This window comes from Ambystoma mexicanum, chromosome 1p, assembly GCF_040938575.1.
Source record: "Ambystoma mexicanum isolate Mex_15411 chromosome 1p, UKY_AmexF1_1, whole genome shotgun sequence".
NCBI classification, from domain to species: Eukaryota; Metazoa; Chordata; class Amphibia; order Caudata; family Ambystomatidae; genus Ambystoma; species Ambystoma mexicanum.
Genome location: NC_090921.1, coordinates 799,586,852 through 799,599,064, shown reverse-complemented (window position 1 = coordinate 799,599,064; position 12,213 = coordinate 799,586,852). Strand labels below are relative to the sequence as shown.

The 12,213-nt window shown below is 45.9% G+C and overlaps 1 protein-coding gene across 1 annotated transcript in view; it reads right to left on the bottom strand.

The window, feature by feature from the left end:
• Positions 1-4,230: 4,230 nt before the first annotated feature.
• CHRNB2 (cholinergic receptor nicotinic beta 2 subunit) overlaps positions 4,231-12,213 on the bottom strand; it is a 401,185-nt gene continuing 393,202 nt past the window's right edge. The window contains exon 6 of the mRNA XM_069652039.1: positions 4,231-9,672. Coding sequence (XP_069508140.1) covers positions 9,502-9,672 — 171 coding nt within the window. The 3' untranslated portion in view covers positions 4,231-9,501. The remainder of the gene's footprint in view (positions 9,673-12,213) is intronic.

Below are 12,213 nucleotides of genomic sequence, written 5' to 3'. Positions count from 1 at the left end.
GTGTGACGGTGAGGTGTCAATAAAACACCCACAAATGGAATTAAAGTTGATGTCTCTATTTACTTTACAATCAAGATTTTCTCTCCATCTTATCAAATTCTTCCTAGTATAATAAGCCTTTTTCATGGTTGCAGCGTGTCTTCTAGGCTCATATTTAGCAATAGTTATTCCTTGGATATTCTCAGTCTCTTTCTTGTAATTTACAGGTTTGCAGATTCGTTTCTGGGTTCACAAGACCTCAGAAGTTCCAGTCACTTCTCAGGGTTTTCGGCAATTCTCATGTTTTATGCACTTTGGAAGGTTCTCTGTACCGTTCAGGCTACAGGTGTTTTTTGGGGTTTTCAGCTACCCTATGGTTCAAGGACCTTCTTGGGGCTCTCGACAGGCCCCAGCTTCTAGGCATTATCAGGGTGCTCAGGTTTACTCAGGTTCTAAGTGCTATTCATACTTGTCAGCATATCAACACGTCTCTGATCCTAGGTGAATTTCAGTGTTCTGAGCACCTTTCAGGAGCTTGGTGTTTTTCAGGGTTCTCAGAAGTTTCTTCAAGCATCTGCCTCTCTGTGGCAGCCAGGTACTGAGAATCAGAGGTTGTCTTCTTCAGCCTATCAGCACAGCAGCTTGATGCGTCCTCCTCCAGCTCTTCCACAATCTTGCTTCCCTCGTGCCTTGACCAATAAGTGGATTCCCTCACCTTTCTTTTCAATTCTATTGGCTGTTGGGGTTTTAGTTCTGTCTCTTTTGCCATCATCTGCTGCGTTCTGCCCCCTGTCAGATGACAGGGGAAAGTCAGGGGAAATAAGTAGCATCTGCCATTCTGGATTTTGTCAGTTAGTCTCTGTTTGTGGAGGACACCACACAGAAATGCTACGTTGTGGATGGAAAAGCGTACTGAAATGTCTGATTTAGGTAACCCACCATTTTCCATATCGATGTAAGAAATTATTTATCATAACACCTACTTAGGTGCAAAAAAAGTATGTGACAAAGAGAATTGTTTTTTGTTTGTAAATGTTTATTATAAGTTTCTGGGAGTTCCTATGCTGTGGGGTGGGAGTATTTAAAGTATATCAGCACCTGGGACAGAGGGGCCAGCCAATCAGTTTGCTCAGATTGCGGGCTGAATCCTGTGATCCAAGCCAGCGTTCCGAGCAACCTGAAGGCAGTTCACACCAGCCCTGCCATTTTACCCCAACCTTCCCTTCCCTCTGGTCTCTGCCCGTCCCTCCCTACACCCCTACTCCACTTACCTTCTTCCTTTGGCTGTGGTGCCACCACCGCGGCTCAGAGTCCCCGGGTGCCATAAGCACATGCCCTTTCATCACCACGGTGGCCATCTTAGGTAAGTATTTTGTTTAAATGAATAGGACATCGCAAGCGCATCACATTCGTTCAAACTAAATATATTGCTACTATCACCTGGGTTTTCGGATCGAAAACCCTGCTGGATTGGGTGGTAACGGCACTGGGGCCCATCATTAAGCCTGAGTGCTGCATTGGGTTTTATTTCTACATGAAATACTAAAGAAATTACATAAAAAGAAAACTTGAACATTATTTTTCTTTTATTTATTCATTTTTTTCATTTGTAAAGCGCCTAGGCCCTGGGGCATCAGGACGCTGTTGCAGAGCAGTTACATTTGTGAAGAGCTTAGTACATTGCAAAAGACACAAAAGACAGACAGTACTACCAGTGGGATTGGGCGAGTGTCAGTGTCTCCTAGGGAGTTAGGCGAGGAGCCAGGTTTTCAAAGCTTTTCCGAAGGCTCAGTAAGATTCCTGTGCTCTGAGCTCAGTCTGTAGGGCGTTCCATTGGTTTACTGTGACTGAAGGGAAGCTTACCCCTCCACCTTTAGTCCTTTTCACTCTTGGAATGGCTAATTTGAAAGCATGGAGCGATCTATCCGGCCTGTTTGGTTGTACTCAATTTTCTGTGACAAATACGGTGGGGGAGCTTTGCTCAGACATTTGTGTGTGATTGCGAGGGTCTTGAAAATTAATCTTTGATTGTTCAGGAGGCAGTGAGCTTGTTTTCTGGCAGCTGGGATGTGCTCCCTTTTAGGGATGATCAACGGTGCTCTCAGGGCATTGTTCTTTATTACTTGTAGTTCATTTAAGTTCCGACTGGAGGTTCCCGCAAATGGGACGTTGCAGTGATCCAGTCTTGCGCCTGTGACTGCTCTGGCAATGGTTATGCAGCTTTCCATGGTAAGAAATCGTCTTGCTGCATTGATAAGCCTAAGTATATGCCTAGGGTTTTAATCAAGTCAGAAACTGGGATCTGGATTCCATCTATCGTGAAGGCTGTTAAATGCATGCTGAGTCTTTTTAGGACTGCAAGGGAACCTACTAACCAAATCTCGGTCTTATCATCATTAAGACATAGATGATTGGAAGCCATCCAAGCCTGGATGGTGGCGTATACTTTGTTGAGCATAAGGGAGTCGTTGTCATAGGAGCCTGTCAGGGGAAGGAGGACTTGTGTGTCGTCAGCGTAGTTGGTATATGAGATGCCTAATTCATCCAAGAGATCAAATAGGGGTTTTGTAAACATATTGTAGAGTGATGGCGATACGTAGGATCCCTGGGGTATGCCACAAGGGATGGAGATGGGCGCAGCACTAGCTGTGTCAGAGAAGACTCTCATTGATCTCCCTTCAAGGAAAGAGGCAATCCAACTGGCAGCTTCTAATGAGAAGTTGGCAAAAGATGTAAGGTGATGGCAAAGGGTTTTATGGTCTGCAAGATCGAATGCTGCTGACAGGTCTAGTAAGAGGAAGAGTGTCGGTTTGCCTTAATCTCTAAACAAATCCATTTGTATTTTAAGGTCTAGTAGCACAGATTCAGTGTCGTGGCCTGGTCTAAATCCCGATTGGCACATTCCTAGGATGTGATTTGATTCTAGATAGCATTGGATCTGGTTGTAGGCTGCTTTGTCTAGGATCCTGAGCAGGAAAGCTACAGTGGTTATGGGGCGGTAAGTGTTGGGCAATGAGGAGTCTAATGTTTTTTTAGTAAGGGGATGACCCATGATTATTTGAGGCTGGTAGCTACTAGGTTAGAGATGCAAGAGGCATTGATAAACTTAGTGATGAAAGGGACTAGGTCTGAGATGCAGTCTTTTATGATAGTAGCTGGGCAGATGTCTCCTATGCATCTGGATGGCTTAAGATTTTTAATGATATTAGTTGTTTCCAATTCTGAGTTTTCTTTAAAGTTGAAGGGAGGCATGGCAAATGATCTAGCCTGGGCAGGGGGGTTGCTTGGGTAGGTTTGACTTTGTTTTAGTGCAATTTATTCCTGCAAAGGGAACATTGTATTCCTCATAGCGTTCTGGATGTTGGTACACTAAGATTCGTATTTGATAACAGAGGAGGGAGGTGTTGTGGGGGTTTTGATTTCTCTCAGTATTCTGAATAGTTCCTGCGAATTAGAGTTCGCATTAGCTATCCTGGCATGATAGGTTTCTGCTTTTGTCTTCATGATGGCTTGCTTATATTGATTAGCAGGTTTATTGGAGGTTCGTTTTAGAGATTCTGAGGTTTTGTTTCTCCAGATAGCTTTTGCTTGTCTCTTCTTAGAGCGCAGTACTTGGAGGGCACCAGTGAACCAAGGGTTGCAGTGGTCTTTGGGCTTAGGTTTTCTGGCGAGGAGTGGCACTATTGTATCAATTGCTTTGGTGAGGGTGCTAGAATAGAGATCTGCTAATCTTTGAGGATCTGCTGTGGCGATGTTTCCCTAGCCAACGCTGCGAGGTAGAGGGATAAGGAGTCTTTGGTGATATTCTTGGTGCTTTGGGCCCAGGTGGGAGGCAGGGAAGGTGGAGTGGTGAGCTTAGGTTTTTTAGCAGGGAGACTAAACGTTAGGAGAAAATCCATTGGCAAGGTCAGCGATAGCAGAATGGAATTGGTACCACGATCTGCATATTGGGTGGAGTGGGATGCCTCCACTTAGGTCAATAAGAGCCGTAATACAGAAATATTGATCACATCTTTGTTAACTGGAACTGTTAATGTGGTAGTGTACTGTTTCAAACTCATGGAAAGAGTCTGCTACCTTGGTGGTTTTACCTTGGCCACTTTGGAGGCTTCAAATCTCTTCCAAGTGTTTCATGTCTTCCATCTCCAGGAGTTCCAGCAGAAATGAGCGTGTCTTGCCCATAAGAAGTTCCATAGCTAGACCATAAGTCAAACAGCAAGCAGACAAGGTTTGGAAGAGGAGACAAGCAGGTAGAATGTAGAAGCTTTATTAACCTATGTTTCTTTTCAGTGTTATATGCATAGAAACATTGTAAAGACCATTAAATACCCACATTCTCTCCAACATGAGCAAATAACTGTGGAAGAACAATTTTTGTCTGGTTTACAAGACTGGACGAGGATATGCTTCACTTCCAATAGCAGTTTTATTAGTTTTAACAAGTACATTACAAGATGCAACAGTCCTGTCGGCAAAGGGCAATGCATCGCGTTTGCACGAGGCAGGCCGGAGCCAGGAAACAATGTGTGAATGAGGAAGGGGTGATGTGATGCCTTAATGGTGTGCACCGAGGACCACAGCAGAGGGCTCATGTTGTGTGATAGGATACGTTGCTGTTAGGGAGACAGATTTGTGGGGGCAAAGGAAGGAATATGGTTATGCTTGGCAGCACCAAGCAGTAAGGCTGTTCTATAGGTTGAAGGCTTGGCGTGGTCTGAGCTCTTCTTGGTACTATAACCCATCTAAAGCAGTTCCAAAATGTACCTTGTCATGACTTTGTCTGCGTTCTGAGTATGTTGATCTAAAGGAATAATAAATGTGACCCCTAGGATGGTTATATGCCAGTAAAGTCGATCCAGGTCCTTCTCGAAGAAAGAACCAAATATATGTATCTGTTCGAGTAAAGAACTGATGTCATTGATAATACCAGTATACCTGTGCTTCACTCCCCACTCCTCCTTCCACCAGACTATTGGGACAATGTAATAGTATAGAAGTGGAGGGGAGCTCTTTATGTACAGCACAAACAAGAACACTCAATAAGACTGTCTGCCCAACACCTCCGGCTTCCTGATATTCTTGCCGCATTCATAGTTCGCACAAGCACAGTGTAGCCTTTGCCCATAGGAGCTTTCTTCTGCTACTTGGCTTCTTCCCAAAGGTTCCCAGACTCCTGCTTACCATAAGCTTCAGGCCATCAGCTTCATGGGATGTGAATACTGTTTGCTCCCTATGTAGGGGTTGTCACATACAGGTTATGCTTGGAGTGCGTTGGGCCTAAGCCCTCTCTTGCTACTATTTGATACGTGTTTCCTTTGCAGCCAGAGCTCTTAACAATCCTTTGCTTTGGAATCAACACTCCTTTGTAACTAAGGCAATGCGTTTGAAATTGTTGCCCTGGGTTTGGTGCCTGAGGCACAGACCCGTGGACATCTTAGGTTGTCTCAAAGCAATACTATGCTCTCTCTGGCACCCAGGAAACACATGTGAATATACAAAGGCAAGTGGTATAAATTCTGTGACTCACCTCTGAAAAACAGATTTGTCTGACATTTTGCATTGCGTGGCATGACCAGAGGGGTTTCACTAATATGTATTTCTTTTTACAGAGTCCCAAGATTGAACCTTTCTACATTATTTACAAATACATGCACAGGGGCAGAGCGGACCCGCCACAATCTGGATGTTCAGATGGCTGTCAAGTTATGCCTTCTCTCCTCCATCATTCAAAAGACTTTACCCTGCATTCTCCATAAGGATGCCATGTTTGGGTGGGCAAATTCTTGTGAATTTGCTCTGTGAACATTTCATGGGAATTAGAGGGACATTCGCCTACCTCTAAGAGTCTCAACCTGCACAATAAGGCCACGTCCCATGCCAAATATCTGCACATTCATGATAATTGTGCAGCCGAAATTAGCATGAAATGTCAAATATTTTGCAGGGAAAACTCTGATTTTTAGGGTTTGTGGTGCTGTGGTTTTGGCGCACAGAATTCCCTTTTTTCACTAAACAAGTGGGGTGATATTCAAGACGAAAATCACCAATTTTATTTCGCCTACAGTAATTTCGCCCACTAGCACTTGTCAAGCACATATAATCGGGGCACGGAAGCAGCAATGATTCCCATTCCGCTGGATATGATAGATAAAAGGTATCAGGCAATAATGTCCCCATACATGATGTCGCCGGGAAAAGCCATTGGCGACATTATATATGGTGACATTATGTATGGGGACGGGTTGCAGGGATGTCCACTGCTCCCATTGTAAAACAGAAATCAAAAATTCGGGTGTTGCAGTGGTGTCCGTCGCATGTTCATTGTAATAATGTCTCTGCAAAAAACAGCGACTTTTTTGCCAGAAGACATTTTTGTGAGGACATTATTACATGGGACCATGTAAAGCTGCCAAATGAGCTTGTTCTTATTTTCATTTGAAAAATGTGTCACAAAGCGGGTGACTAATTTGGTCAAGTTCTACCAAGGAATCTTTTGGGAAACCCGCTGACTCCCTGTTTGAGTGTGACATCGTCCCCAGGAAGGAGGATTAGAACATAGGAGTAGGCACATGTTACTAATTGGAGTTATTCAAGACATTCTAGGCCCCTCCCCACTTGAGATCTGCATTCGGTCTAGCTATACCTCCAGTATGGATGGGAAAACATGCAAGGGAAGCGATGATTGAAGATGGCAGCAGTGGGGTTATAGGGTGTTGGTTTGGGAGCATTTAGTAGGTATCAGATGGTGCCTCATCTTAAAAACTGCTCTATGTTGTGCTGTGCAAAGAGATATCCATTTCCAGGAGGAGCGCTCGGGGAAGACAACTGTGTGGGGTGCTGGAGAACTGAAGTACACAAGTCTCTACAGGAATTCCTTTGTGATTTATCAAAGACGTGCTAAATGAGCTCTTGGTTTCTTCTTAACTGGCCTTGTCATACCTTTTTCTCCTCCAAAGGCTTCCGGCCAGCCCGTCTGGCTCTCGAGGCAAGAGGGGTGCTTGAAGAACTTTTTCAGATTCCGAATTTAGACAAGGGTTTCCAGTAGCCTTCACTAGGGACTCGTGACAGTACACACTCCCGCATGCACCCATTAGGCTCTTGAGGCAACAAATGTTTCTGAGGGACTCTGCCAGGGATTCAACTTTGGAAGTGCATTAAGTAAAGAAGGATTTGCACACGGATCACCACATTTCGACAATCCCCCTTCCGGTGTATTGCTGAATAGTCCCAGGATCGGCCAGACCCCTGGATGAAATGTAGGAAGCTTGAGGTATCGCTTAACCCCCCATGTGGAAAATAACTCTGCAAGCCTACTGTCAGACTATACCTGATAGGCAGGGAGTTTGAGTGTGCAGTATACCCCACTAGGAAACACACTCAGTGTGGCACATATGACCTCACTTACCTCAAAAATCCCACTCCAAGTAATAGGGTGGTCAACCGAAACCCAACTCCACACGATGAGCTTAAATAAGACATCCCAGGGTTAAATTTACTCCATGGAAATACTGCTCAGCAGGAAGCTTAGGTTATCAATGAACCCCATTATCAAAGGTGCTCCTTAGGAATCCTGACTTTTTGCTGAACCCCATCGTGCATATTGGGAGCTACCGTCCATGCCATACCTCAATGTTCTGTAGGAGGTCACAACAGACACCATATACATTTAATGCCTCAAAGTCTTAATAAATCATTTGATGAAGGAGACTCAGGTTGACTCAAAGAATCACGTGAGCATCCTCAACTCCAAGAGTACCCTCTGACCAATAATTAAAACCATGCAGTGGTGGGGGGGGGGTGGCTGAATGTAAAGATCAGAATCCCAAAAACCTGCATTTCAATGACTTAGCTCACTACAATAAGTTGCCCTAAAAAACACACATTGAAGGTAGCACAGCATGAATATTAGGGTCCAAATTGACCATAGCTAAACAGGGGATCAACATGAAGGCTGGCTTTCCAAAAATTCTTTATGACACAATCTCAATTTCAAGACTAGTAAGCTAGCAACGCACATGTGAATAGGGGTTCAGCTCGACGATCAGGATCTCAATCAGCCACATAGTAACAGGAAATCAGCTTAAAGACTTAGATCCTGACAAAACACTTTATAAAAGTATTGGCTTGAAGACTAGGAACCAAATAAACCACATGTTACCTGGGGTTGGGTTGGGAGACTACAAGAGCTGTAAACTTCATATTAACATGAAATTAGCTTGAATACTATGATCCTAATAAGCCACTAAATAACACAGCTCAGCTTGAAAAAGAGTGAGCCAGCAGACCACATGTTGACAGGAGTTCAGCTCAAAGATCAGTATCCCAATAGATTGCATGTCAGGGGGGTGTCAGCGTGAAGACTAGGATGCCAATAAACCACAGCTCATCAGGAGTTCAGCTTGAAAACTAGGAGCCTAATAAACCACTCTATGACAGTCTAAGCTTGCAGGCTAGTAACCGAAAAGAGCACACGTTGACCAGGCTAGAACTCAAAGATCAGAATGCCAACGAACCTCATGTTACCATGGTCTTGGCCTGATGACTATGATCCCAAATAACCACAAAGTAACCATGGCTCAGCTTGAACACCATGGTACTAAAAACCACAAAGTGTGTCTCAGCTTAAAGATTTGGATCCCAATAAAACCACACGTGGAAAGGGACACAGATGGGGAACAGAAGCCCCAATTTCACACATTCAACAGAGCACATGTTAGTCCTTATCTTTGTGAAATGGATCTGAAAACATGTGGAGCAGCGCGTATCTTCAACCCTTGCGTCCAAAAGGAGCAGAGGATTGAGGGTATGTGACCCGAAGTGGAGGCTCTAAATAAATGAGGTTTAGGAATGTTTTTGGTACTGAACCCAATGATCCCAACACAGGTTTGGAAGGTTGCCCATTAGACACCAAGGGTGTGAAGGAATCACATATTGACGGGTGAAGAAAGACGGTGTCCCGGTGAACCACTTGTGACAGGTGCAGTAAGCCCAGGATCTCAATGAACCACATGTTGAACGAAGTGCAGCAGGGAGAACACGTTAGCGATGTGGGCACCTTGTTATATAGTAAGGCGCTGTTTTCTGTTCTCTCACACAATACTTCCACCCGCTGCATGGACTCTCTGAGGAGGCCCTTCCAAAGATCATGGCTTGTACCATCTCTGGAGCACAATTCTTCTCGTCTGAAAAGAGTTTGGAGGAGAAAGAAGGTGCACTTTAATGATGGTGAAACTCTCCTGAGTATTCACATGCAGAGGAAATCCAAGATGCTTGGAGATATATATTTCCAACGGACCGGAGACACCATCCTGTGAGGGCGACAAGGGCACCCCTGGCCCATTTACATATAAGAGTGTGACGCCCAGCACTAAAGATAGGCCTTTGAAACCAAGGCCAATCATAATATTGGTCGGTCAAGTCCTGTAAAGGCTGTTTTTTTCTGAAAATATTATCTGGGGTTTTCTCTTACCACTTGCATTGGAAACAAAGTTTCCATCTCAGTCTTTACCAGCAAAGTCAAAGCTATTTGGCGCTGGGAGCCGGGTTATTGAGCTGCATTAGGGTGTTAGCGGTGTAGTTCTGGAAGAGCGGCTGCAGAAACATCCCGACCGTGCCGAAGACACACACGAAGATAAATATCCACAGGAAGAGGCGGTCAATCACCATGGCGACGTACTTCCAGTCCTCACTCACCTGCAAAGAATACAGAATATTAGTGACTGGGGCAGTGTGGAGAGCTTGACACAAGTAAATCAGGAACACTTGAGGTGGCAGCAGAGCTATCAAGATCCTTGGATTTCTGTGACTTTAGGAAGCTCTTGTATTACAAAAAAGTATTTCTTACATGTTCTGTTTAATATTTTTCCCACCGAAACAGAAGACAACCAAACATAATTGCATAGTTCAGCAGCGAGTCCCCAATCCCAGATCCGGCTAACTAAGTTACATTGGAGAAGTGAAAGAGAGAGGAGAAAGGAAAGGAAAAAAGAATGAAGAAGACAATTATTCATTGCATCATTCATGTATAACCTTGTGAACAACAGGGCACTGCATTGCAAGACATGATTACACCTGCAAAAAAGTCACCTAGAATACAACATATCATTTAATTGGCATATTATTTTTTTTTTTTTTTTTTTTTTTTTTTTTTCACTGTTGGCATATTATTTGTGATTACTAGCACTAAAACAACTGGAGTCTTTCTTAGAGCTTGTAAAACACACACACTCGCGCGATCTTGTCAAGCAAACAGTTGGTGAGCGTGACGCCTGCGTTCTTACAGCGTGTAAAATCCACACACTCGCAAAGGTGCTGTTACATTCATGAGTGTGAGATGTGCGTGATGATGCTGGTTGCATCACCATGTCCAGTGGATAAATGGGCTGGCTCATGCACACGTGGGCAGACGCAGACCAGCGCCAGCGTGCACACATCCTCATTGTAGCAGCATCCCTCTTGGAGGTGTCGACGGAGTGGAACTCTCGAGGAGGCGCCCAGATAACAGGGCAGCATCCTCCTTCCTCCACCCTGGTTAAGGAGTAGGTGTTTGGGGCAAAAGCCCGGGAAGCCGAGGGTGAGCCCGGGCAGCCAGAGGGTGAGCCCAGGAAAGGCTCAAAGGGGCGGGAAGCCCGCCACACGGGCCGTAAAGCCTGCGAAAGACAACAAAAAGAGGAGGGCATGGCTGGGGGATAAATACAGTGCAGAGATTGGCAGCATCATCGTTGCAGCCAGAAGACGCCGGAAGATAAGAAGTAGCGAGCAGTTTTTTGTCAGGAGCAGTTTGATGTTTCAACTTGTACGCAGTGCGTGTGCCAGGAGACAGCCGCAATGACTTGCATCGTCTCAGCAGGAGCGGAACGGCGGCAATGGTGAGAAGAGGACGGCTGGCGTTTCTATATCCACGCAGACCGGGGTGCAGTGAAAGGACAGCAAGAAGCAGCAGCTCCGGGAGGCAGTGCGTGTGCCATCTCAGGCCGCTGCCAGCTGCAGAGAGCAGGAGCGAGAGGACGGGAAGTGGAGGTGAGTAAGGGAGCTCGTCCCATTCAGCATAGCACCGCTGTAACGCGAGAAGGCGTGCAGCTCGAGATGTGCAAACCCCACTTTCCCCGTCAAAGGGCACTCCGGGCCGCGGCAGTGAAAGGCTGTAATTGTAACTTTTTAACGCAATAGGGCCGCAGCGGTGAGCGATTCGCCCATATTGACAAAGCTTCAGATTTGGAACGTCGGCAAGCATGTTGCCATTCATTTTGATATTTTCAGGTGCTACTAATTAGAGGCAACAGTGGGGTAAGAAGAGGATTGGGGAAAAAGGAAAGGATTGTAATAAAACATATGCAGTGCATGTGCCTTAAGGGCTGCTGTGGGGACAATGGAGCAGTGCGTGTCAAGTGCACTTGAGGTAGAAGATAGGACTATTATCAAACCTATGCAGTGCGTGTGCAATAAGGGCCGCTGCTGGGGCTACAGAGCAGTGCGAGTGCCACAAAGGCTGCTGCAAGAGTACAGGATGTCCACACAAGGTGGGGGTCCACCAGAAGGAAGCTGCCCGTAGAAAGACATGGAACAATTCATACAGATGGCACGGATGGCAGCTGCCAGGCACAGAGTGATTTGGCTAGAGAAGGTGGTGACAGAGCTCGAAGGGGAAGTGGCTGGCCCACGCACCAGGTCACAGTCCCCTTTGTTGTTTCCCATGTACACAGAAGAGGAGGCTATGCAGGAGCTACTGGCCATTGAGGAGGAGGAAACTGGGACCATTGAGGAAGAGGAGCCGGTATCCAAAAGGAGAAGGACATTGACTGCAAAAGCAAAGGCGGATAGGCAGCAGACTGAAGCAGCCAAAACACAGAAAGGAGTTGTGGGAGACAAAGGCAGAGGGAAGAGGCAGGGGCCTGTTGCCAATACGGCGGCTTTGCATGCAGAGATTCCAAGGAGTAGCAGCAGTGGACCCAGCACGCATGCGGCCTGCACGGCGGTGGTGGCCTCAGAGGGACCTGCATCCTTGGAGCAAGTCAAAGGTACAGTTCTGCAGTGCTTGCAAGCATGGGGCAATGGTGGGAATGGTCAATTGTTGTGTGGGAATGTCAGTGCATTTAATCAATTGGGAAGGAATGCTGAAGCAGTACACCAGCAGGGTGAAGTTCAGAGAGGGGTGCTGAGGGGTCTTGGTGGGGCCATTAGCCCTGGCACCCACGGTCAATCCGACACTTTGCCTAGGGAAATTTCTCTAGGGGT